General features: G+C 36.5%; 3 protein-coding genes and 1 pseudogene across 6 annotated transcripts in view; all 4 read right to left on the bottom strand.

The window, feature by feature from the left end:
- Positions 1-245: 245 nt before the first annotated feature.
- Positions 246-5188, bottom strand: LOC306842512 (BTB/POZ domain-containing protein KCTD14-like). Its single transcript, XM_079373433.1, has 2 exons — positions 5062-5188; positions 246-1680 (listed from the first exon to the last, which is right to left on the bottom strand). Exons 1-2 carry the CDS (start codon positions 5116-5118, stop codon positions 1012-1014), a joined length of 726 nt encoding a protein of 241 aa, XP_079229559.1. The 5' UTR covers positions 5119-5188; the 3' UTR covers positions 246-1011.
- Positions 5189-6645: 1457 nt separating this feature from the next.
- Positions 6646-9931, bottom strand: LOC306888032 (small ribosomal subunit protein uS3-like). Its single transcript, XM_079446128.1, has 7 exons — positions 9881-9931; positions 9295-9425; positions 9098-9191; positions 8912-9006; positions 8442-8629; positions 6982-7185; positions 6646-6711 (listed from the first exon to the last, which is right to left on the bottom strand). The coding sequence occupies exons 1-6, from the start codon at positions 9908-9910 to the stop codon at positions 6986-6988; spliced, it is 738 nt and encodes a 245-aa protein (XP_079302254.1). The 5' UTR covers positions 9911-9931; the 3' UTR covers positions 6646-6711; positions 6982-6985.
- A 2046-nt stretch (positions 9932-11977) lies between these two features.
- Positions 11978-14260, bottom strand: LOC306888709 (NACHT and WD repeat domain-containing protein 2-like; annotated as a pseudogene). Its single transcript, XR_013785974.1, has 3 exons — positions 14237-14260; positions 14115-14198; positions 11978-14010 (listed from the first exon to the last, which is right to left on the bottom strand). The product of XR_013785974.1 is annotated as an NACHT and WD repeat domain-containing protein 2-like (transcript).
- Positions 14261-18807: 4547 nt separating this feature from the next.
- The window catches only part of LOC306888561 (F-BAR and double SH3 domains protein 2-like), an 81688-nt gene continuing 74291 nt past the window's right edge, over positions 18808-26204 (bottom strand). For all 3 annotated transcript variants that reach the window (XM_079446939.1, XM_079446940.1, XM_079446941.1), the window contains 6 exons: positions 25151-25234; positions 24241-24418; positions 23338-23558; positions 22261-22432; positions 22072-22163; positions 18808-20946 (listed from right to left, as the gene is read on the bottom strand). In XM_079446939.1, coding sequence (XP_079303065.1) covers positions 20863-20946; positions 22072-22163; positions 22261-22432; positions 23338-23558; positions 24241-24418; positions 25151-25234 — 831 coding nt within the window. In that variant the 3' untranslated portion in view covers positions 18808-20862. The remainder of the gene's footprint in view (positions 20947-22071; positions 22164-22260; positions 22433-23337; positions 23559-24240; positions 24419-25150; positions 25235-26204) is intronic.

Raw genomic sequence — 26204 nt, 5'->3', positions numbered from 1 at the left:
GAACAGCGACACCTGATGGACGGAAGTGTTTTTTTAATGTCATAATATCAGAAACAGCCTATTTTAATGAGATAATTCTTGTATAAAAAAATATTCTTGACTCTTTTTTTGCTGAGCTTGACCTTTCACTCATTTCAGTGACTAGAGATGATATTTTTTAAAGAATTATAACATATACCATAAAATATAAGTGGCTATAATAATAATGCGACGAGAAGCAACACGTAAATCAATCAGTAAATATTAGACAATAACGTAATTTATTTTTGACATTCAAAAAACATATATTTAAACATACATGAAATAATACGATACTACAACAGCAATTCTGCTGGAAATGGCACATCATTCTTTCTTAATATTATTTTGCACTGTTAATGGGAGATTATAATGTTGGTATATGAATTGGACATGTTTCCACATTCTTATATAATGCATTGGGGAAGCATGATAAAATGCATACCTTGAATACAATGCAAGTTGCTTTGGATAAAAGCATCAAATAAATACATAAAAGTTGCATGCACAACAAAATGCATAAGATTGTACAATTCTCAGATGTTGACAAATTAACAAGCCAAAAACATCCCTAAAGACCTAAAGCTGATTTGAAGGGCAAATTGAGAGCAAATTAAAGGCCGCAGCATCTAAAACGATGCATTTACCTAAATTATGTTCAGTGTATTTCTGTACACACAATTTAGTCAAAATAATATTCTGTTGTAATCCAAAGCATGCCACAAATGCTGCTGATAAAAACCCGAACCAGAATATTCCAAATAAAGACACATCCGTGCAGAAGCTATTTTAAGCCAATATTGAGTCGATATTAAACAAGGGTTTAACAGATACTGACAGATAAGAACACCATTGCACATGATTGACAAGGTGGGTCTGCTAAAGGAACAGAAGCTGTTAATGTTGAATTTGTTTGATAAGCTGATTATATAATATATAAAACATTCCTTCACTTTTTAAATCCTCAGGTCATGAGATTGGGGCTCAAATTCTTCACCACCAAGTGAAAATCAATTTATAGAAGAAGTCATAGCTCTTAAAGAGAAACCTTGTGTCTATGCTGTGCGGTTGGATCTTTACTTTATATCCTTTGGCCTCTATGTCCATTTTGATGCAATCTAACAGATCTTCCACTGACGCGGGAGCTTTCCACGGACCAAAGCTCACCACAGATTCTCTCGGGGTGCCGAGACTGTCAATAGCATCATTGTATCTGGCTAAATCATCTTCTGTCCTCACAACACACACGATTATGTTGGAGTAGCGTGAGGCGATGGCCTCGGCTCTGGCCACCCGCACAATCACCTCCAGGTTTTCTCGATAATTCGGCACACGGGCCAAGAACTGCTGTCTCCCGACCGTCTCTCCGAAGAACTGCGGCGTCTCCTCGATGGCTTTGACAAGAGGTTTGATGTCGTAGTAAAGCGCCTCCTTATGCACCTCCTGCAGGTGTTCAGTAGGAAGTTTCTCCATTCTGAGGTACTCGAGGATGTTCCTGAAATAAGTCCCATCGCGGTCTACGAAGTGACGGCCCTCAGAGTCCATCCGTTTGGTTGATCCGTTAAACAGGTCCGCCAGTGTGGAGTTTGGGAATTTACGGATGGTTCCCAGCGTGGTGCTGAAGACATGACCTCCAATGTTCAGCTGCACAACTTGGGATTTCTGTGGAGAGAGAAAACATGTCGGTTTTAACAGTTAATATGAATAGCTGATTGAAATTCTGAGAGATGCTGACCGCATTATTGATACCAACACAAGAGACATTCCTCCAAGGTGGAATGATGTAAAGAACAATTAAAGACCAACATGAACTGAAGCAACTTGTTGAATCAAGCTAAACAACAAAATAAGACATAATTCAATAAGTCGCTTAATAATTAATAGTACAAAAAAGGACACAAAAAAATCTCAAAATATTTAAATCAAATATGTCAAATGTGCATACAATATACGTATATATATATATATATATATATATATATATATATATTGTGTATAAATATAAATTGCTTATATAGGTGTGTGTACATGCATGTAAGTCTATGTATTCCTAGTAATCCTATATTATATATTTTAATGTTTTACATGATTTATAATTACAATATATACCTATACATACACACACACACAAGATTTAAATGTATAGAGTAAATGTAAATGTATAAATCTGATTAAAATATTTTTTTTGCATTCTTTTTTGTAATTAGTATTATATTTATAAATATAATATTTCTAATTATTTATATAATTTACTTCTGTTCTAATCCTCTATAGTGTGTGTGTATAAAAACACTAAAATTAAAACAAAGATTGTTATATTTACACACCATATGCACTATTTATAACACTACCATAAATTCGGAAAATTAATAGAAAGAAACATTTGTTTAAAAACCATGGTACTGTAGTGATCATGTGCATGTCAGTACGATAATAGAAATAATAACGCCATGCATTTAATTCTGTCAGAGGCGTCATGCCCATTGCTCCTCAGCTTTCTCAGCAGAAAGCTGAGGAGGCCAGAAACGCAAACCTCGCCCAGAAGAGAACCAGGAGGAAGGATAGAGAAAACACCCCCAGCAGGCTTCAACTTTCGCTTGCAGCACTTGAGGTAAAGACTGCCATTCCAGAGTTGGTCTCTTCAGCCACTCTAGGAAATGCAGATAGGACAAAAGTTTCTGGAAACTACACCATCGTCTCACGTAGACGGAAGGATGCCGACGACGACGACGAGCTAGCATGTGTCAAAGATATTGTGTCAAGCTATTATACCAAGTTTTATCACGCTGTCAAGGGTATGGAGAGTTGCAGCATGTTGTTGCAACAGTCCCAACATGCTGTCCCTTACCACAACATTGAAACACTTGGTTAACTGCTAGTTGGTCAAACTAGTTCTTAAGACAGTGACTAAGTGCATGCAACTGGCCTTAGTTCAGTAACCTTTCACAGATGTTAACAGAAGTAGGCTATTGTTAAATTTTAGTTTCTTGATTCTGATTAAATTCATATTTTGTATTTCAAATGTATTGTAATATTTAACCAAGAAGGTTGTTACATGAATTTCTTTTCTTCCATTTACTATTCTTTGTTTTTAATACAGCAAATTGAACTTATTAAAGACCATGTCTATGCACAAATAAAATAAAGAAACTGCATATTTAAGAATGGTTTTAATTACATTTTAATGAATATTGCAACTGCCCCTGTGGACTGTTGCAACCGTCCCCTGTTGTGGGGTCAGTTGCAACATTTGACTTTGTCTATTCAAGTATAAAATGTGTGTATATAATCATATGTGCACGTGTTAAAGCAATGTGGGTGAGTAGCCGACTGATGTTGCTTTATTGTATTCAAATTCTGTCTTTCTAATGCAAACAGTCTCTGAAAAACTAAAGGAAATGCAACAAGTGTAGCAACCGTCCCCACTCTCCCCTACTCTAAAATTATTAGTTACCCAAAAATTTTACTCAAGTAAATGTAATGAAGTACCTGTAACTCGTTACTACCCACCTCTGCACCCATGTGGTATTTAGGTGAAAAGTCTAATTTTATGCATAGTTAATGGGTCATTCTACAGAAATGTCCAGTTTTGGTATGGCAAGATGTCTTAAAATATATTTATTTTTCTAACATTTAAACTTAGACCACAATATTAGATTACCTTTTGACTTTAAGAATATACATAAAAAATATATATTTTGTGCATTTATTTACCCATAAGGAAGGTGACACCAGTGATGAAAAAAAGAAAAAAAAGAAGCATTTTACAAAATGTCTGCGGCAAGGTATCAAACCCCATGTTGTCAATCATGGTATACTCACTAAATTAAGTAGTTTAATCCATTTGTATTCTAGTTTTTTACAATTCCCTAACAATAAAGCAACTTTCAACTAAAAGCTTCATATGAAATCATGAGATAAATAAGAATATTTCTGTTCTGAAAACAGACAGTGGACTTATCATGGGCCTTTCTTCAAAGATCTTCAGGAAAGAGGAAGAAGGAAGTCAAGTGATGTCATAAATAAACTATTTTTGTTAAACGGCAACACCAGTGACACAACTCCAGGGGAGTTTTAGTCATTTATATCATATATTTGATAGTTATAAATACATTATTGTATTTTAAATGGTAGAAAAACCTGTTTTGGATCTCAAAATAAAGCACTATTTCTCTGTACATGGCTGTGGGGATGAGCAGTTTTGTGGTTCTTGGAATTCTATATAATTAATTAAAAAACAAACATTGCAACATTGATGGCTCAAGAAGGTTCAAAGAATTACATATCGTTCCATTTTAAATCGTAACCCTTTTTCAAGTGTAATATTTCTGTAAAGGCTAGGGACAGAATAATGGACATTTCCTAGAATGACCCTAATAGAACATTAGGCTAATTTGCCCATGGCCGTTATAGATGAACTAACATGATATATAAAGGTGCAAAATGCATTTACTTACAGTTTAATTACTGGGAATATTTCGAATGGCCTAAAAAAAGGAGAAATTAAGTAAAACGTAAGCCTACTGCTGTGTCCCACCTGTGCCCCCTTAAAAATAATAAGTGCATGACGCCCCTGAGTTCTCTTTGGAGTTAAAGAAAGTAGCAAATACAGCAGATGTGTTGACATAACTTGCCATTAATGTTACAAACCGCATTCTTAGTATTTGAATTTTTTTAAATCATGTTATTAATCTCGGTTTGATAATACTGTAGTTGTTTAATCTTTCTCCAGCTTCCTCCTTAAGCATACAGTATTATTGGGAAGTAAGAGGTTTGTTGTTACTGGACAAGTATCGTGTAGTAAGTCATGCACAGGATGTTAACAACAACTCGCGTGTATTTGCTTTACAGGCGGAGAACAGCACGAGATGACAGAAACATAATAATCTGTAAAAAAATAAATTAATCTTACAAAAATACATCTCAGGGGATTCAAAAGAATAGCTGAAGCACAGAACAGCTGTTACATGAAACAGAGCATTCACGATGAAAATGTTACAATGTGATTCTATTTTGGAACGTGATTGTTTCTTTCTGTTTTACCGACTGCACAGGTGCTGACGACTGTTTCCCAGGCGATTTATAGTCCGGTAAACTCATGATCTTCAGCTAAAACTTCTGGTGTTCACGCAGGTAGCAGCAGCTCAGGCTGTGAATCAGGTGTGTGTGTGTGTGTAACTTTATAAGATCCACCCATGACACACACACACACACTGCTGCATTCTCTTCTAGCTTCAAGAATAAGCATGGTTCTTAAATGCTTTAATTCAACAGTCCACAGACAAATAGTGGTTTAAACGTGTTTGTTTTGGACATGTGCCATTAAAGTACCATTGTATCATGTATAAAAGAACTATAGTAATCCTTCTAATCATCATAGCACTTTTAGTAACACTTTATTTTAAGGCGTCCTTGTTACACGCGTTTTATGTACTTACTACTATAATAATAAATTATGCATAAATACATGCAAGTAACCCTAAGCCATACTCTAACCATACAGTCAGTACATGTAGTTAATTAATATTACTCGGTACTTAAAGTATAATTACACTGTAACAAGGACAGCTTCATAATAAAGTGTAACCCACTTTTTTTCAGGCTAAGAACTAATAGCCATTAAAAATGAAACAAGTGTAATGTTCAACTAAACGCAGATGATGACCTCTACAGCAGTGGTTCTCAACTTGACAACATAAAAGATGACTTCGACTAATTAAAATTAAAAGCATTCAAATAAACTAAAAATCAAGATTTGTTATTGTAATTTAACTACATTTTAAGTGTTATTGGTCAATATTAAGTGGCCTTAACTACAATATACTTATGTTCATACTGTATTGCAAAACACTTTTGCTGCTATCGAGGTGGGATACAGGAAATAGTTAGGGACAGGTTTGGTGGTACGAGTAGGTTTAAGGGATGGGTCAACAGTGTAATTAAGAGTTGTAACTACATGCAGGTTTTTAAAAAATATATGTTGTAAAACATGTACACAACAATGCACTGTAAAAATTAATTTAAAGTACATAGTAGTTAAGGCCACTTAAAGTGGGTTCGTATTATTTCCACACCTAGAAAATCACGTAACAAACTCCATGTACATTTTTCTACTTGCACCAAGCTCTAAAACATTCCATAAGGTAGAAATTGTGGTTGAATATATATAAATATATAAATGTACAAGTGTGTGTACATATACACGGCTCCTTAATTCTTCTCCAGAAAATACCACAGCTGGGAAAGTCACATATTGTGCAATGGGGGGGCCATGGAGTCAAATATACAAAATCACCCAATACAACATTATATTGTATATATAATATATTATAGAAGGTTTCCCCCCATAATTTTGCAATTGCATTACAATTAAACACTGCTTTATAAACTTAAAAGTAAAATCAAATTGTTTTTAGCAGCCGTCACAACTGTCATTGTCATAAAGCTTCTCCTGTTAACATGATTTACAGGCTGATAATTCCAACTGCATTCAGCTGGTAACGGTTATGTTTAACATCTTCAGGTAGATTACACTCAAATGTGTTCAAGGCTACTAAATTCTCCATGTATTGCAATCATAACGTCTTTAAAACATTGCTCTTTTGAAGTGAATGAAAATAGACAACATTTCCCCATTTATCATTTTATTTTTTATACAGAAAAGTATAGGCCTTCCATCAATGATCGGTCAACCTGGAAGAGATAAAAACATCTAGTTAGAATAAAAAAAATAAAAAATAAAGAGCATAAGACAAAAGCTAGCCTGCAAGAAAAAAAACCCCTTCTCAGACAAATGCCTCTAAATCTTCAATCTAAGAGGACACGTGATCTCTGAGGAACTGAAGCCAGACGCACAGAACGTGAGCCTGACCCAGAATCCTCAGAGACAGGCCTCGATCCGACTCGTCATCGTATCATCACTGAAGGGAAGGTGGAGGTCAGTTTGAGGTTTCTGGCTCTCACCCCTTTATGCGGTTGGCACTGGGGTTCCCTGTGGCATGACTGGGGCATCGGGCTTGGCCCCCTTCTGTTCGGACACCGGGGTGGTGGGCAGGACCTCATCTTTGGGCTCCACGATGCTGACATGGTCAGGCAGGGGCTTCTTGGGGCCGATCTTACCGCTGGGATCCCAGGGAAGCATGATTTTCACCTTGATTCCAAGCACACCTATATGCAGACAAAATCACAAGGACACATTACAAAACTAGACAAGTCAAGAACTAGTCAGCAAGAAAAAAAAAAACCCTTCTCAGACAAATGCCTCTAAATCTTCAATCTAAGAGGACACGTTCTCTGAGGAACTGAAGTCAGACGCACAGAACGTGAGCCTGACCCAGAATCCTCAGAGATATGCCTCGATCCGACTCGTCATCGTATCATCACTGAAGGGAACATAGAGGTCAGCTGGCAGACAGGATCACAAGGATATTACAAAACATTGACCAGAAACCAGTATACTACCATGCCATTTGAGTTTCACCATCCGTTTGAAAGCATGCATTCAAGGCCTTCAGACTAACGCCTCTGAAACGTCACATTGCTCTGAAGAACCAGAAATTGACCAAGACTCTTCTGAAACAATCCCATTCTGGTTCAGTATATCGTCATTGAAGCAAAGATAAATGCTACACTTCCAACAATTAGTTACTCAATATGTTAGACATTTGATGTGCCATGCTAAACCTTATTTTATATGGTAACAGATTTGCACATTGAAGTCCAAGTATTTGAGATGATTCACATTTCTGCTCCTGAATTTCTGATTTGCTTTGAATTTGAGTCACTTGCTCTCAATGCAATATAAACCCAATGAAATCTGAAAGTCCGTTTCAACTGTGTTCCTATGCTGCTGCAATAGTGATGAAAATCACTGGGAAAAATAAGGAGTTTTCCATCTTTTAGATGCCAAAGACAACTAATTTGTAAAATTAAAAAGGTGCATATGCGTACATATCTTTTGTTTGTATAAAAGGCCCAACTTGCACTTAAAATTAGTAATTTAGCAAGTTATATTATATATATTTTTTTTTCTAATTTTCTTTCTATATTACTTTATGTAAATATATTTACACTTCACTCAAGATTTAAATGAAAATCCACAGTACTTGTCAAATAATATTTGAAAAAGTATTCACCGATTTCTCATGCAATTATACACAGATTTCTTAAAAGAACAATGAATTTGTCAAAACTCTAGCAAATTATTGCATTGTCTAAAATTTTAAATATTTAGAAAATACTGAGATATATTATTTTTCCTTCTCGTAGTACTGTTCTATTATACTAATTTTAATTAGTTTTTCCACACTTTTTCTCTAAACATTCCCACAGACCCCCTAATAAAATGCTAGAGTAACAATTTACTGAAGATCTGACACAAATGAAACCTCCAGAGAACCATCAGTCCATTTAATCTTCCTCACCCTGTCGGAGCAGTACGTGGCGGACAGCAGTGTCGACGTAGTAGTTAACGGGGTCTCCGCTGTGGATCATCAGGCCATCCACAAACTTCATGGATTTGGCTCTCTGACCTCTCAGTTTACCAGAGACGACCACCTCACAACCCTTGGCCCCGCTCTCCATGATGAAGCGCAGAACACCATAGCAGGCCCTGAGGACAACAGACACAATACACAACCATAAACACACAGGAAAAGGAAATGAAAAATAATCTAGACTCCAAATAAATCACGCTGCCTTCCAATCCTTCTCAGACAAATGCCTCTATGTCTTCAAGCAAATAGGACTCACTGCTTTGAGGAACTGAAGTCAGGCGCACAGAACGTGAGCCTGACCCAGAATCCTCAAAGACAGAACCGGCCCCGTTCCGACTCGTCATCGTATCATCACTGAAGGGATGCAGCCCAAAGCATGCTGGGAAGTGAACGCTCACCTACGGACAGCCAGTCCTCCGAGCAGCTTGTAGCGCAGAGACTCTGCCTGAGCGATGGCGCAGAGACCCCGGGTGGCGACCTTCTCAGCGTACAGCTACGATAAAACAACCCAACACTTCAGAACATGCAGTTACAAACTAGTTTTGGACCCTATTTAATACACCTGTGTTTAGCACTAATCTCACCTCCACACTGCCTTCAGGGAACCCAAATCGTTTCTGAACAACAGCAGTCAGTTCACGAATACGGCGGCCTTTCTCTCCCAAAACATTCTGGGTCCTGAAGAGACAAACAGATGAAGTCATTACACGTTAAGCTTTTAAATGCACGTTTGAAGCATGTAATGTAATGGAAATCTCAAATGAGAGTAAAGAGTTCACACCTGGTGGCTAGGATGATGATTTCGGTTCTTGTAGGTGTGACCCGGACCTCCACACCGGAGTACCCATCCTCGGCCAGCTCTCGGGTCAGAAACTCGTTCAGCTCGGCTTTGAAGATGCCATCTGACACAAACTGATACACAAACATTAAATCATTATGAGCTTCTGATTTAGAAATAAAATGACAGTCATATCTTGCAGTGTGTGTTGAATACTATGACAAAAGTCAACTGCTATTATAAGCTGCAGTTACTAAGTTACTGCTTGTATATTCAACTTTACAAGCTTCTTACATGAATATAACGTCAATTTCTAGCAGTCATACTAACGTCAGCTTCCGGAAACATATAATGTGCTTAAATATAACGTCTGTTTCTCATTTGAACCGTTCAAATATAAAGCTACACTGAGATCAACCGCCATGTTTCACTTCAGATTCAGTATCCAGCTCAATCCACCTCAACATCCTTATTAAACCATCATCTGAACAGCTTAGGTTATCGATAAGTACCATAGTATTCAGGCGCCGCTCTTATTTTGTACTTCTGTGCTTTATTTACACAAATTTTAAATGAAATTCGTACCAACCTTTCTCTTCTTCGAGATTTGCACCGCCATCTTGCCGGAGGCCGCAGACAGGAAAGGAAGTGGTAATGTAGCGGAAGTGCGTTTATGGTGACGAAATGATGAGTAATGATGGGAATTGTAGTTCTCACATCACACGCGGTAATCTCTTTTTAGTTAGTTTTTAAATTGGGGAACATTAATACAACTTACGATATTGTAATTTCCGTCCTTTATGGTAATATTTATTGCCATGTTTTAATAGGATATGGTTTAAATGTTTCATAAATGTTTTAATATGATAAACAGACAAATGTTTGTGTATCCTATGAATAAAATTAATATGTAAGATCAATATAATGAAATATAATTTGCAGTAACTACATTAAAAACACGAAGTCAAAAAACAATTCTTTAGGATTTTTTTTCTTTTGTAAGTTGGACCATTACAATCTTCTTAAACATTATCTAAACATAATAAAAAAAACGAAACTGCTATTTATATATACTTTTTAGCTTTAATACAAAAACTCTGGTCACACTTTATTTTACAGCACATGTACTTACTCAAAAAGGACTTGTACTATAAGGTATCTACATGGGTTAAAGGTTAGGTTTAGGGGTAACACCTAGTTATTACCCAGCTATTGTAATTGTTAGAATGATAGAATACAAAATTAACAAAATTATGCTGCGTGGCTATGCAAGTCAACAATATATAAATACGTAAATAAATAAAAATAGTAAATGGATAATAAATATAACTTTTTTAAATATAATACAGTAAATAGGCTACTATATAGAGTGATATTCCATGAGAAAAATAATTATTTTTTATAAAATTGTACAGCTTAGTTTTCACACCTGCTTTCTCATCTTATTGAATCCTGAGGTATGAGACAAGTGAACATATTTAAAAAAAAAATTATATGATAAACATATGCATATCACATACAAATGCAGTCTTAGCACTTTAGAACATTGTAAAAAAATACACACTGGAATTATTTAATACCCAAGTAAGGTTAGGTTTTTCTAGAGATGACCAAATCAATTGCTCATCCAGTGGACACAAAAGTGTTGGGCTTTGAACATCCTCCTTCCAGTTGCTTTTACCTATCTTGGAGTCATTAACAGCATAAACCCCAACAGAGCCATCCTGAAACCCCACATACACAAAAAAATCCTCAGAAACAGTCAGAGTAGAGGGGTTCTTGCACAAATAGAACCTGCCACGGTCTCCCCATCAGTCAGACGTATGGCTACCAGCATCGGCTTCTCATGGAAATCACAGGATATATTTTGGCGCACCAGAGAGGAGGAACATATATAGACCACATATTGTCCAAAAACACCTACAGATGCATATTGTTGCAGAACAGGTCCTTCAGTTCTCAAAGAGCACAGTTTACTGTTGGAGAAATCCAAGATGTTTATAGTGGATTCAGATATTGAAAGGATGGCATACCCTCCATCTGATGATAGTCTAAAGATCTCCGGTTGGCACAAAGAAGAGTTTGGCAGCTGGAATTGATGACAAATAGTATCCTCTGTTAACCTCCAGGAGTATACATCGTCTGAGGCTGAAGATACAATCACATCATCTGGCTGGTCAAGCAGAGAATGGAAAGCAACAACATCTGACCGGTCAGAGCATGAGAAGCATTTGCTTACATTACCAGACCAAAGGCTAACAGCCAAGAGATCCCCACTGTGAAGTCCTAAAAGGAAGGTGCTCTCTGTGGAAATGGTGACATTTCTGAGATGAAGATGAATGCTGCAAATCCCATGTCCATTCTGCAATTTCCACACCCTTGATGGACCTGTCTCTGACAGGGCAACTCCAGAGTTCCCATTGGGTGTTAGTAGAAGCTTGTAAGCTCGACTATTAGAGATTCTGAAAATATTTTCCCCACTACTGGTTTCCCAGACATATATGTCTCCACTTGCAATACACACAAGGTAGCTGCCATCTCCAGAGACATACATAGACTCCACAGTACCTTGGTGAAGGAAGCAGCCTTCAGCTTTACCACTTGATACCCCCCCACTTCCAAATAAGTTCGGAGCCATCCGAAGAGTAACAACTTTCTCCATGAGATCCCACAGCCACCATCTCCACCCTCTTTCCAGATTTTGGTGCCAATGCTGACGCTCTAATGAGATCCATGTCCCAAATAAGAACACTTACGCTTGTTATTGCTGCCAGGTAAGTGGCCCCACATTTCAGAAGTTTAACAGCTTGACAGTTTGCAGCGTCCAGACTAAACACACACTGTCCAGAGGCACAATTCCAGACCAGCAGAAACGGGCAATTGCACAGTAAAGCAAGGCTGAAGCGTGAGTTTTGATCCATTATGGCTTTCTTAAATGTTTTGCCTTTTGGGGGATTAAATTTGTCAAGTACATCAGTTTGATGAATGTCAATAAGTTGCATTTGTTGCTTTTTACATATTAGGAGAACATTGTCTCCTTTGTAGTCGGTGTTTAACACCTTCCCCTGGGTTGTGCAATGGTTTTCACAAATCAGAACTGGTTCTGTTATAATCTCAAGATTCAAAGCAAACATGTTTCCTGCTTGATCTACACATGTAATTATCCCGTCACCCTCAGAGAGAATCATATAATTTAATGGCATATCTTTTGGACAAGTAAAGGTGGCTAGAAGCTGACTATTGGACCAGTCAAATATTGTCACAGAACCTTCTTTCTGTCCACAGTAAATTATATCACCTTCCTCAGAACACGTCACACAGGTAATCTCATAAGTGCAGTGCAGTTCGTTTTGTTCCTCTCTATCGACAAATACATTAACAATGTTTTGTCCTCTCCACCATACAAAAAGTTTGTCATTAGACACCAAGACACTCCCAAGAATGGTGTTCTCTCTGTTTTGGGTTTGAATTTATTGAGGCTGTGTGTTAACACCTGAATCCCACAAGACAAGTTTACCGCAATGGGTGCTCAGAAGGAATATGTTTCCAGAGCTACTGACACTTGTGAAATGCAGTTTAGAGGATTGGGTTAGTTTGAAGCCTTCAAATATACCTCCATTACAAACCCAAGCAGCACCATTCTCCAGTACAACCACCACAGTGCCACAGGAAGATCCAGATGACTGTATGATCCGGGAAGCTGTCAACTCTTGCGGTGTACAGTGGGTATAAGGTACTGCAGGAACTGGAGGCAACACAGAATACACTCCATTTTTGTGAAATAGTCTGACAGCACACAATGTATCTTCTGACTTGCTTCCTCTGAGCACAGGTACCTCTTACATATGACCAAAGGAAAGTGTCTGCTGATCCAGAAAAGAGTTTGGGTAGCTAAAATGTTCCTCAGCACTAGAAACCCCTTCAGGTCTGAAAGAAGACTTTCCACAAAAACTTCAGGAACCCCTCACTGTAAGTGGTATGCTATCGACTGGTGGAAGGAAAGATGCAAGAACTTCATCATCACAAGAAAGAACATCAGTCAGTTCAGCTGGAGTCATTCCGTACCTGGTCAAAGTAAGATAGCTTAAAGCTTTGGAGACTACAGATTTCCCATGCTTCTCCTCCAGATGATCAAACAAGAGAGTGGACCAGAGAGTTCTCCATAAAATCAAATTCTGACTTCCAGTGGATTGCCTGTCTGTGAAGGAGTTCCACATATAGTGGGACAGAGCATTTCTTAAAAGCCTCATTCACATACATCTGTTGGCCTGAGGTGATCTTTCTGTTGGACTCCTGAAGAAGTGTTGTCAGAAGCTGACTGCAGCTTTTACTTTCTACTTCTTGCAGCTCACAGAACACAGTTGAATCTGGGTAATACTTCTTCAGAGTAGCAAGAAGATCAGGCCTGTTTACATTTATAGAAATGAGAAGCTTTACATTTGGAGCTAATGATTCGGGAAGTAATGTCAAGTCGAGTTGTCCATCAGTCTTTGGCAGTTGGTCAAGACCATCTATGATGAGCACCAAAGGATTCTTGGATGGTGATCTTGCGATCAGGAGTCTTTTGAAATGTTCTTTTAGCTGAAAGATGTTGTTGACACAGGCACTACTTGAATCAACCCTTTTACAAATGTCTTTGAGAAGCTGTCTCAGTGAGTTGTTGACATCAATGAAGTACACAATGATCTCGGGATCCAGGTTCTTTAACCATACGGATGCCTGCAAATGCAAAAGACTACATTAATGTCACAGAATATATTACTAAAAGTATTCAACCCCAAATATTTCTTATTTTTAAAGGGAAGACTGCAAAACAGGCATACCTGACTTGCACAGTGAGCCAGAAGCACAGTTTTGCCTGAGCATGGTCTACCTTTGAGTATGAAGGGAAATTTTGTATTTTGTAACTTTGCAGACGACTGCACTTGGTGGTGGTGCTGTACACCAGGGCTTTGTGGAAAGCAACCATGCTTGGCAGGAAGTGGTCTCGGAGCTGGGTCAGCTGGTACAACTTGGCTTGTTTCTCTAGAGGCAATCCAGTTGCTTTCCTTGGGTTTATTATTTTATGAACGTAGCAAAGACATCTTGCAATATCTTCACTGGAATGGTCTTCGTATGCATAGCGGATGTCATTTTCAGAGCTGGTGTGATAATCACAAATTAGACACTTTTGATTTGGAATTTGGAAAAATTATACAAATTGACAAAGACAGTGACTTACCTGATCGGAAATATTTCTAAGCTTTTTCATATGTCATAATCCCCTCCTGAACACACTGGGTCACAACATCATGAAGGATTCTCCTCACCTCTGGAAGCACCTCACACCAGTTGTTCTCTTCATCTGGATTCTCTCGCTAATGACAAAAGATTAAGGACTTCAGCTAAATTATCAGGTTCTGTGCACCAATAATGCAAAACATGTTACTTGCCTGGACACCAGGGTGTTTAAATTGTCCTGCTGGATTGAGAAAGAGGGAGGAATGGAATTTTCATCTCTCTGGTAGCATCTCTCTAATATGTCAGTCCTGAGGCCCATCTGCTGGCATACCTTGAGAACATGCTTGAACTCTGAGGCTTCAATCTGCTCAGGTAAACATGCATCTCCATACTGTTCACCCAACCCCTGAAATGAGAGACAACAACTGAAGCTCATTCATTTGGTAAATATTTTTGAGAGATGGGAAAAAGTGAACTTTCCCACCCCAAATATTACTCATTTACCATTTATTAAAGCATTAGTTCACTGCCAGAATAAAAAATTTGGTTAGGATTAGGATTACGGTTTGGTTTATGGTTACTTGCATGTAATTATGCATAATTCATTGTTATTGTAATACATGTAACATGTTTAAAAAGGACACCTTAAAATAAAGTGTTACCAAATTTCCTGATAATTTACTCACCCCATGTCATCCAAGATGTTCATGTCTTTTTTTCTTCTTCAGTTGCAAAGAAATTAAGGTTTTTGAGGAAAACGTTTCAGGATTTCTCACCATATAGTGCACTTCAATGGTGGCCAACAGGTTGCAATTTCAATGTAGTTTCAAAGGGTTCTACACGATCCCAGCTAAGGAACAAGGGACTTATCTAGTCATTTTCAAAAAAAAATAAAATATATATTTTTTATACTTTTTAACCACAAATGCTCGTCTTGCCCTAGCTCGACCTCATTACGTAGACGTTGGAAAGGTCATGCATGACATAGGCAGAAGTACCAACCCAGTGTTTACAAAGCGAACATGCACAGAAAGTCAAACGCCATTTATAAAAAAAAAAAAAAAAAAAAAAAAAGAAGTAAAACAACGATGTTGAATGATTTTGAAGTTTGAGGAGAAAATGAGATGGAGTTTTTCCACCCAAACCTACCTTTTTGAACTAAAGTACACCGACGAAGAACTGCACATGCGCCTCGCAGAGCAAGACGAGAATTTGCGGTTAAAAATTATATAATTATTATTATATATTTTTTTTTAGAAAATGGCAAGATAAGACGCTTATTCCTCGGCTTGGATCATGGACCCTTTGAAGCTGCATTAAAATGGCAATTTGGACCTTCAACCTGTTGGCCGCCATTGAAGTCCACTACATGAAGAAGAATTCTGGAAAGTTTCCCTCAAAAACTTAATTTCTTTGTGACTGAAAAAAGAAAGACATGAACATCTTGGATGACATGGGGGTGAGAAAATCAGACAATCAGGAAATTTTTATTCTGGAAGTGAACTAATCCTTTAATGAGCTCTGCATGCAACAAGCGTTGTTCCAATGCGAAGTACCTAGAATTACTTTAAGCATGGTAACAAAAACTCCAGAATTTGCAGTCGTTCCTTCTGCATAGGCCAGTTTTTGGGTTCTGCTGCTTCATACGGGTCAATAACCTGCAGACAGGTTGGATCAAGAGACAATTGTTTGCTTATTTTTATTGTTAGTTTCTTGTATAGGGAGGATGCAAATGATTCAATAAAGACTTTGTGTTGGTGGCCAAAACAACCAGTGTTTCATGCACCGTAAACTGTCTACTGACATGCTTTTAGAAAGCAGTATAGAAATAGTGTTAACAAGAAGTTCAATACTAATCCAGTCAGCCTTGTGTCATTTGCACAATTAAAAATGCATGATGTTTAGATGAGACAGTAGGAGGGCCTGATAAATGCTCAATATTCCAATGAAAGAAATAACCATTATTTATTCATGTTTATGGATTAAAACACAATTGCTTGTGAAATCATTTGTTATTGTCAACTGGAAGCAACACAACTGTAATGTTCTTCAGAATTAGATTGTTTACAAGCTGATTAAACGTTTTACATACCGACAGATGATGTGAAAAAAAGAATGATGAATGTTTGCTCACTCTGAAGTCAACTCTGTGTGCATCTGCAGTATTCCCTCAGTCTGGGGAAAACTCTCTGCCTTAGTAACCTCCTCTCAACCACAGATTCTGCAACACAGTTTACATGAGGCAACATTTCAGTTGTGACTTTCTAGCTCAGATTTTTAAAGTTAAAAGTTGACCCTGTTTACTTTCTTTAATGCACCTTCCTCATCTTACTATGAACAATTCATTGGTGCATGTTCATTGATGCGGGGGGGGGGGGGGGGGGGGGGGGGGGGGGGGGGGGGGGGGTGGGGGGTGTTAATAATCCTTTATTAAAATAATACCTTGTTCCACATTATTTTGCAACCCCTCCCCCCCCATCCAGACCACTTTTCAAAATCCAGTAATTTTCTGATGAATAAAATCAAGTTTCAAAGGAATAGTTTGTTTTTTTTAAATACTGTCATTTATTCATCCTTATGCTGTTCCAAACCTGCACGACTATTAAATCCAATTTGCACATGTGCATATTAAATGTGCATGTGATGCTCAAGAGTCATATGGGTTTGGAATGACATGAATGTCATTAAATCTTTTCGAGTTTTTTCTTTAATGATGATTTAACCACTAATCTACAAATGAAACCAAAAACAACATCTCCATTAAAGATGTGCTTGTAGTAAATTATTCACTACATTAGTAAGATTGTTAATTATATTAAAGTTAGTTATACTTTGGTATAGTTATGTTTTTATTCTTTTCAAAAAACAATAAAAAAAAGTAAATGAATGCCTGCATACATTATAACATCCATTCAAGTGTAGATTAATCTGTAGGCATATAAACATGTAATATTTGCCTAAAACAAAACTGTGATACGTACCTTCTGGGTTGGAGCACAAATAAATTTGAACACAAGCCATCTAATTTCCTTCAGAGAAAGAGTTTCTCTTTCATTCCACGTGGCCACGTAAAATTAAGATGCTGAAACATTTTGTTCTTGCAGAAATATGTGAAAAATCCACACTCATTACCCTGTGGATGGAAGGAGGATGGAGACTGCATGTTTTGTCTCGTATCTCATTTCCCAGCAGGAAACATGTCTGTTATTTACATGGAACTCTGGGAGAACCGCCCACTCTTTTGAAAACTGACTGACAAGCAGCATGATTTGACAAAAGAGTGATATCATTCAACAAAAACATTCTAGATTTAAATCTATTTGAAAACATTCCCACATCTAGCATCCTACTGCAGGAATAGTGCAGGTTTTAATAAAAACAAACATATACATTAATATAAACATTTAAATTTTTTAAATTACATTTAAAAATTACACTTCTTAAAAAATCTTGAAAAATCTCATTCACAAGAAAGCTTTAGAAAAATGGTGAAAGGAGGTATTTAACCTTTAGATATTCAAATGTTTGTCCACTTACTTGTCCTATGTAATACACTGTAAAAGAAACTCCGTAAAATTTACGGTAAAAAACTAGCAACTGTGGTTGCCAGAATTCTACGGTAGCAACGTTTTAGGTTTTACGGCTTTAACTTAAATTTACAGTTAAATACCGTAATTTCTTTAACTGATATAATCTTAATATACCAACCTATTAAAGTACTGAAATCTGTTTTGTTCCTATGAAATACACTGATAACCACCAAATGCAGGTGATGATGAGAAAGTCACATGATGAGCCAAAGCCCATCACAAGCAACTTTTAAACAATAGCATATACAGAAGGTGCACAGTGTGATTCACACAAGCACTAAACACCATCATGGTGAGACTCATTAAACTGAAATGTGCTATAAACACTAATTTAACAACATTATATGTAACATACAACCCTAATAAACATAACTGATAAGAAAAAACTAAGAAGAAACAGTTATTTCAAAGAAAAAACGTCAAATTCAAACAGAATTTGAAATGGAACGCAGGGAATTCTGGGAACGTCAGTTTACGGTTTTTCCCTGTAAATTTTACAGGAACTTTCCGTTAACCATGTAACAGGTTTTTACCGTTAAAATCATTTTTTACAGTGTAGGTTTGCAGCCATTTTACTAAAATGTGGGGCCTGTCTCAATATAATTAAAATATCAATTTGTCTATGAAAATAAACACTAAACATAAAATAAATAAAAAGATTTGTGAATGATTTGACATACATCCATAAAAAACTGAAACAAAGAGAATCGCTTTCCCCAATTTTTTATTTAACATTTGTACACAATAAATACAAATAATTTTACAGCTAATAATATGCAGAAAGAATATTTTTCACCTGTTCTCTGATATTGTCACTGCAGCAACAGTCAATTGTTGTTATTCCATCTGTTTTTTTTTTTTTGTCTAGCAGCTCGGAATCACCTTCAAATTTTAATAAACGCAAATAAAATCGCTTTAGAAATAAAAACAACTAGAATATGCAGCTAATGCTATTGAAGAAGCTCCAAAGAGTTGAAACTGGCCAAGAAAACTGGGAGCGCAATTTAAAAAAATGAGAATGAAAATATCAAAATTTGCGTTCGTTTCGTAGGCGAGAACAGTTTTTGACACAATAGGCTTTAACTTCTAACCATAAACTTCAAAACAAGTTTGATAACATTCAAAAGATCTCAATGAGATCAACAAGAAAATAGGCTGTGACAGAGGAAAATAGAAACAAAGGGAAGATACTCAAACATCTTCCGCTCGGATTAAAAAAATGCTACCCTCCCACGTCTTTTCATAATGACCCTGTTCTTGCTTAACAGAACTATGGTCCCATTTCACAAAATGGATTTTTTTTTTAAATTCTTTCCACTGTCTATATTATGGAATCAACATAATAACTCTGTTCTCTTTCAAACGTTATGGGAAAACTACAATCAGTCACTCTCACGAGATCAATAACATGACGCTGGGCAGCTTCACCATCCAAAAGAGGCAGCAGGGACACAAGGACATAAAAAAAACAAGATCAAATTAAGGGATCAAAGCACTGAAACTCCAGAAAAAGATCGAGATATGCGTGAAAATACTGTGGAAATGAATAAAAATGATAAATCTAAATAACAGCCATTGCTCATTTAAGATGAAATGTCTCTTCAACTGCAAAAAAAAGACAAAGAAACCCAAACATAGCTGCCCCTTGTAGGGAGGAAATGCACTTAGGACACGATAATAGGTTTGCGTTTGTCGGCAATTATTAAAAAGCAAAATCTCCACGATGATCCACCTTTTCTGTGCTTGTTGGTGGGAATCTTTCCCATCGCATTCATCCTAAATACTGCCATAAAAGAAACACAGCACATCCGTTCAGTCCTCTACAGTGCCGACACATGACAATGAGAAATGCGTTAGGCTGGAAAAGCACTTTAACTGATACTTGTATATTGATCGGTACATTTCCACGATTACGTTCTGCCCCAACAGACGCAGAATATTCGCCGTCTCACGCTCACAGACGCGTCTTTAGGTCGCGTGTTTCTGAGGACTAAATATTAGTAATACATACAAACACTGGTCTTCATAATGAAAAGTTGAAGAAAAGGATATAGCTATGCTGTTAGTACTTTTCTCAGATCAACACAAGACAGAAAGAAGCTAAACCGATGAGAAAAAAAGAGTGAAGTAACCAGCCTTCCTCTCTTTTTAACCCTCGTTCTCCTCTACCGCTCTCTTTCCTTGTAGCCTTTTATGTACAGTTCCCTTTCTCCGTTATGATGTTTAACGTGAATATAACATTCCTATGACGACAGTAATGTACTGTGCTATTACATATGAAATCCGTATTCGTGGCTGACCCCTTTTTCACTCCCGTATCATCCCACAATTCCTAGTATTGCATGTTTGGCTCTTCAAAAGCCGCTGAAGAGATGGATATGCAAGTGTAGCCTCTTTAAAACTCTCGCTATCCCTTGATTCCTTTCTACACACACTTACACATCAACCTCAATTTTGCGAAAATTAACTGGCATCGAGTGGATTAACAAAGTTTTAAACAAACTCCCGTTGCAAGATAACATAATTACGAATACAAGGATTAGAGTTTGGCATGAAAGCGGTTTAAGGCACCAAACAGTCTGTGACGCCAAAAGAGGTGTTTGTTTTTATGAAAAGGGATGCCTTTGAGATGCTGTTCTCCGCCCCCTCGGGATCTAAGGATGCTCATAGGACGAGTCAATACACGCCCCGCCCCTTCCGTGAGGAGTGGGAGGGGTTAGAGGTCAGATGGGGTTTGTTCTCTGTCCACTAGGGCGGCGCTCTACACCAGCGTGATCTCCACCTCTTCGGTTTTCTCCACCTGTCTGCGCGCGTGCTGCTTTGGAGGAGGAGGTGCTGCCCGAACCTACAGACAATAATAACGGAGTTTAATAGAGAAGAGGAAGCTTATAATATATTGACAAGTGAAAATATGAAGGTCCCCCGAATTTTTTTTTTATAAAAATAAAAATACATTTTTATATACATTTATAAATAATGGAAATAATATACATATTTATAAATAATATACATTTATATTTATTCTCTTATATTTACAATATAATATTTATATGATAAAATATATAATAATAAATAGTATATATATATATATATATATATATATATATATATATATATATATATATATATATAGTATATAACATTTATATAAGTATTGAACATATTATAAATTATTTAAATACATACATTTAAATTATTATTATTTTAATATTCATAAAAAAAGAGAATTGAGTGGGGGAAAAGTGCTCAATTGTTTAAAAAATAATGTCTTAAACCTTATTAATAACTCAAATACAGATAGATAATTCATTTTTTCCTAAAAATATTTTTGTTATTTTTTGGGAGATGAAATATGGTCTGTATATATTATTGACAGGTTTCTCACAGATAAATCTGTCTATTTTAAAAATAGTTAAAAATACATAAAATTCTAAAAAAGTACAAATTTATACAAGTTATAAAATATATTTTTCTCTGGTCTAGTGAGTTTTCTAAATATTTTTTTTTTAAATGTAAGAAACTGCCAGGGATATTAAATATAACTAAAACTAACCCATAAAAATGCACTTTCATTACTTAAAATAAAATAAATGTTAACTGAAAAAAACCCAACTTATTTTATTTTAGCTAGTTGCCAAAGCAACATTTCTAATTTTCATGTAATTTAACTTGATTTATTATAATAACTAAAAATGAAATTAAAATGACTAAAACTATAGGCATATTTATAAAAAACAACAACAATAAAAAGTTTAAAATTAAATTGAAACTATAATATTAATATAATATTTTTATAATATTTATAAAAATATTAATAAAATCTATAATGGCATTTCGGTTTAAACTCAAATAATACTGGAAATTGCAAAATCTTACACACATAACCACTTTAAAATGCACAATGTTCATAAAAAGCATAAAAAACAGATTTGAGACTAAGCACATCTTTAGCACGGTGTTGTTGACATACAGGTCTGAGTTTTCCGGGGCCGGATCCGTCCGGAGTGAGTCTCAGCGGCTGAGAGAAGCCTGGGCTCTCTGGACTCAAGCTGGAATTGTGATCTAAACCAAATGAAAAACATTCTCAAATGAAAACACTGACAGACTCAAATACACAGAGGAACACATGACGCAGTATCTGTGGTGACTAGTGTCTTACTGTGAATGGCGGCTTTCTGCGGGATGGGCAGTTTGTGTTCTCCGTTGACAGACGGCGAGCGGGGCAGCGAGGGAGCGCTGCTGGTCTCGGGGCTCGTGTACGGACTGCAGGGCGGCTGGTCATACAGCGGCAGAGGAGGAAGTGATGAATGAAGCCTTTGGCACGGGGACACCTGGGAACGACAACGCATGTTAGCGTATCCTTGCCAAGTCTTGTATAAATCCTCTCAGTGTCAGATAATGTTAATATCCACTAGCGTTCAAAAGTTTGGGGTTAACATTTCTATTTAACAAGGAAGCATTAAATAGATCAAAAGTGGCAGTAAAGACATTTATGATGTTACAAAAGTTTTCTGTTTCAAATAAATGCTGTTCTTTTACGCTTTCTATTCATTAAAGAATCCTGAGAAATAAAACGTATCACAGTTTCCACAAAAATATGAAGCAGCACAACTGTTTTCATCATTGATAATAATCAACAATGATTATTGAGCAGCAAATCAGAATATTAGACTGATTTCTGAAGGATCGTGTGACACTGAAGACTGGAGTAATGATGCTGGAAATTCAGCTTTTGATCAAAGAAATAAATTATATTTTACAATATATTCAAATAGGAAAAAGTTATTTGAAATTGTAATAATATTTCACAATATTAATGTTTTAACTGCATTTGTGATCAAATAAATGCAGCCTTGGGGAGAATAAAAAAAATCCTACCAACCTCAAACATTTAAACAGTAGTTTTATTAAATTATAGAAAACTCTATCATATTAAGATATATTTAACTATCAAAGAACATGTTTATTATTATTTTAGGCATAACAAACAACAATTTAGCGTCGTTATATGAGTCAAGTAACGAAAAATATGATTAAAGTACACTTTTATTATGACAGTATTTACATGATTAGCTCCAACAAGATAATGAGAATTGCTTTGATGTGGCCGGATGATGTTAATTACAGGAAGGAAGCAGCCATGCCTGTAATCAGCAACAGCAGGCCTCAGACATCAAACCCACTCAGAGACTCGGTGTGGTCATTTACTGGTCAGACTGAGCTCTGCTAGTCTCACCTGCGTGTCTGTTCCCCAGTGAGTGTCTCCGTTCTCTATGGCGGTCAGGTCCTCCACCAGCACGGACGGAAAGACGCCCACTCGACCGTTAAACTCGCCCTCCCAGAAGCCGTCGTCCTCCTGGTTGTCCTTGTTGAGGATGCGGATGATGGCTCCCTCAGGGAATGACAGCTCGTCATCCGTCTGACCCTCGTAGTCGTACATGGCCTTGACAAAACTCACTGGGAGAGATTAAGAAGAAAAGGTTATTAATACACCTCGGTCAGGTTAGACGGCATACTGAATGTAATGTGGCTGTGAGGGATGGACTTTACAACGGCACGCACTGTTTAAAGGTCTGAGATCAAGTCATTTTCACAGCTTGCAACTTTCAGTTTTTGTCTACTAAAAGTTTGGGGTCTGAAAGATTTAATTAAAATAAATCTCTTCTGTTCACCAAGGCTGCATGTATTTGACCAAAAATAGAGTAAAACAGCTATATATTATTATTATTAAAACATTAACTTCATATTTTTGTGGAAACGGTGCTACATATTTTTCAGGATTCTTTGATGAATAGAAACTTATAGAGGATGCATGTTTGAAATTTAAATCTTTTGTAACATTACAAATGTCTTTTCTATCACTTTTGATCAATTTAATGCATCCTTGACGAAATCCAATAATTTTTTTAGATTTTATCAAGTTCTCCATGTTTGTGAGAAACCGGATCATGTCACAAAAACAAAACAAAACCTGGTACTATGCCCAAAAACAACAACACCGTAGTAGCCGGACGCATTTTCATTAATAAAGGTCAGAATGAACATTTAGATGCATTGTGACTCACATCATCACCCACACAAACCATCAGCATTCACCCGTCTGTGTGTGTGTGTGTGTGTGTGTGTGTGTGTGACTCACTGCTGCTGTCTCCGTTGAAGCTGCCTGATGCCAGCTCAGGCTCAGTGGAGTTGCTGGAGGAGTGTGAGCGTGCATCCAGAGCAGCGAGGGACTGGAGCATGCTCAGGACGCTGTTGGATGTGGGGAACTGCAGGTACTTCTCTGGAACGTAGCCCACCAGACCAGACTTATTCCGCGCCTGGAACCAACCATGACAACATTCAGCAGCAGTCAAACACAATCTGTACAATTTTCTTCATTGATTTTGGGAGAAAAAAAAATCAGTAATTGATCCAAACATGATAAATACATTAAACAGTGCTAGAAGAATAATCAAATTGATAATAATCACCAAAATATTTAATAATCAAACATGCAAGGACAAAGGCCCACATGGAATCATCACTGAACTTTCGGAATAACACTGGAATTCAAATGGAATTTCTGCACTAATTTTGGAGAGAAAAAAATCTCTGGGATGAACCTAAACATAGTAAAATGTGTTAAAGCTGGCAAGAAATGAAAATGAATTCTAATATTTTTAAATGAATGCTATCGATTGTATTGTGAATTATTCTTATTGTGAAAAGATGCTGCTATTCTGTTTAATTGTGACTTTAATGAATTCTCAGATTATTTATAATAATAATAAACTACTAAACTAACAAAAAATGATTAAAACTCATAAACAGGCCCAAATGTAATCTGCACTCGCACAGAATTCAGCAGAAAGTTCCAATGTTTTCCAAAGAATTCAACCAACTGTCATTCAAAAAGTTCTTTTGAATAACTGGAATTCAGTTTAAATCTTATTTTTGACATCACAAGACAAAAATCCTCTTCTTCTGCAGATCTTATTGCAGTCTAATTGAAATGAACTTCAGCAGGTTGTGTTGAACTGCTGAAATAAGCAAAGCTTTGATTGGTTTACCTTCACCCAGTCCTCCATGTCTCCATCTTCTATAACCTCCAACATCTCATGCTCATCGATGGTTAGTTCATCGGGCTGAGAGGCCTGAGAGAAAGAGAGAGGTATTGAGCAATGCCAGGTCACTGTGCAGGTTAATATTTTCCCACAAATCAGCTGACATTTCAGCAGTCTCCCAGACACAACCTTTACAAACAAGAGAATGATGCAGTAAAATGCAACCATTTTCATGGACTTCAACACCGTTTAGTAGATAATCGTTACAATTTGTTTATTTTATTTGGCTGCAGAATGACGAATAAAAATAGGAAGCACACAATGCACACATGACATGAATGCCACATGACATAATTAATATTCATAAGCCAAGCTGCAGGGCAAGTAGGAGAAAAATGTGACCAACAGAGATTTTGACTTTGACTAATGTTATGTTTCCAAATACATGTCTTGACTTATCATTTGAGACTTATCTCAACAAGGTCATGTTTGTGAGAAATCAAACAATGCCAAAGTGACTGACATTTCATGAAAGTTTGATTTTCAGATGGTATCGTGTGTATAGAACATTGAAGAGATGCTGATGAGGTTTATTACTTGATATTTTAGTGTTATATGCTACTATACTGTATTACAGTATTAATATTTGAATTCAATTTTTTGAAAACAAAAACTATTTGGAATAGATTCAGTTTTAGTTAACTGGTTTGCCAACTTTGTAGATTGTTCCTACGCCCCAGCTAAATGTGTTTTTAAATAAATAAATAAAATGTACTTTGACAAATATTTAAATATTAAATATTTATATTTTATCAAGATTATGTGTGATTTATAGTGTTGTCAACCAATTAATCGCGATTAATCGCATCCAAAATAAAAGTTTTTGTTTACATAATATATGCGTGTGTCCTGTGTATATTTATTATGTATATAAATACACACAGATGCATGTATGTTTCAGAAAAATATGCTATTTTTATATATTAAATATATTTATTTATAATATAAATTATGACTATAAATAGACATGTAAATATTTACAAAATATATACTGTATGTG

This window comes from Barbus barbus, assembly GCF_936440315.1.
Source record: "Barbus barbus genome assembly, chromosome: 22".
In the NCBI taxonomy this organism is placed as follows: domain Eukaryota; kingdom Metazoa; phylum Chordata; class Actinopteri; order Cypriniformes; family Cyprinidae; genus Barbus; species Barbus barbus.
Note: the sequence above shows the minus strand (reverse complement) of the source record. Positions and strands in the feature narration are given on the sequence as shown.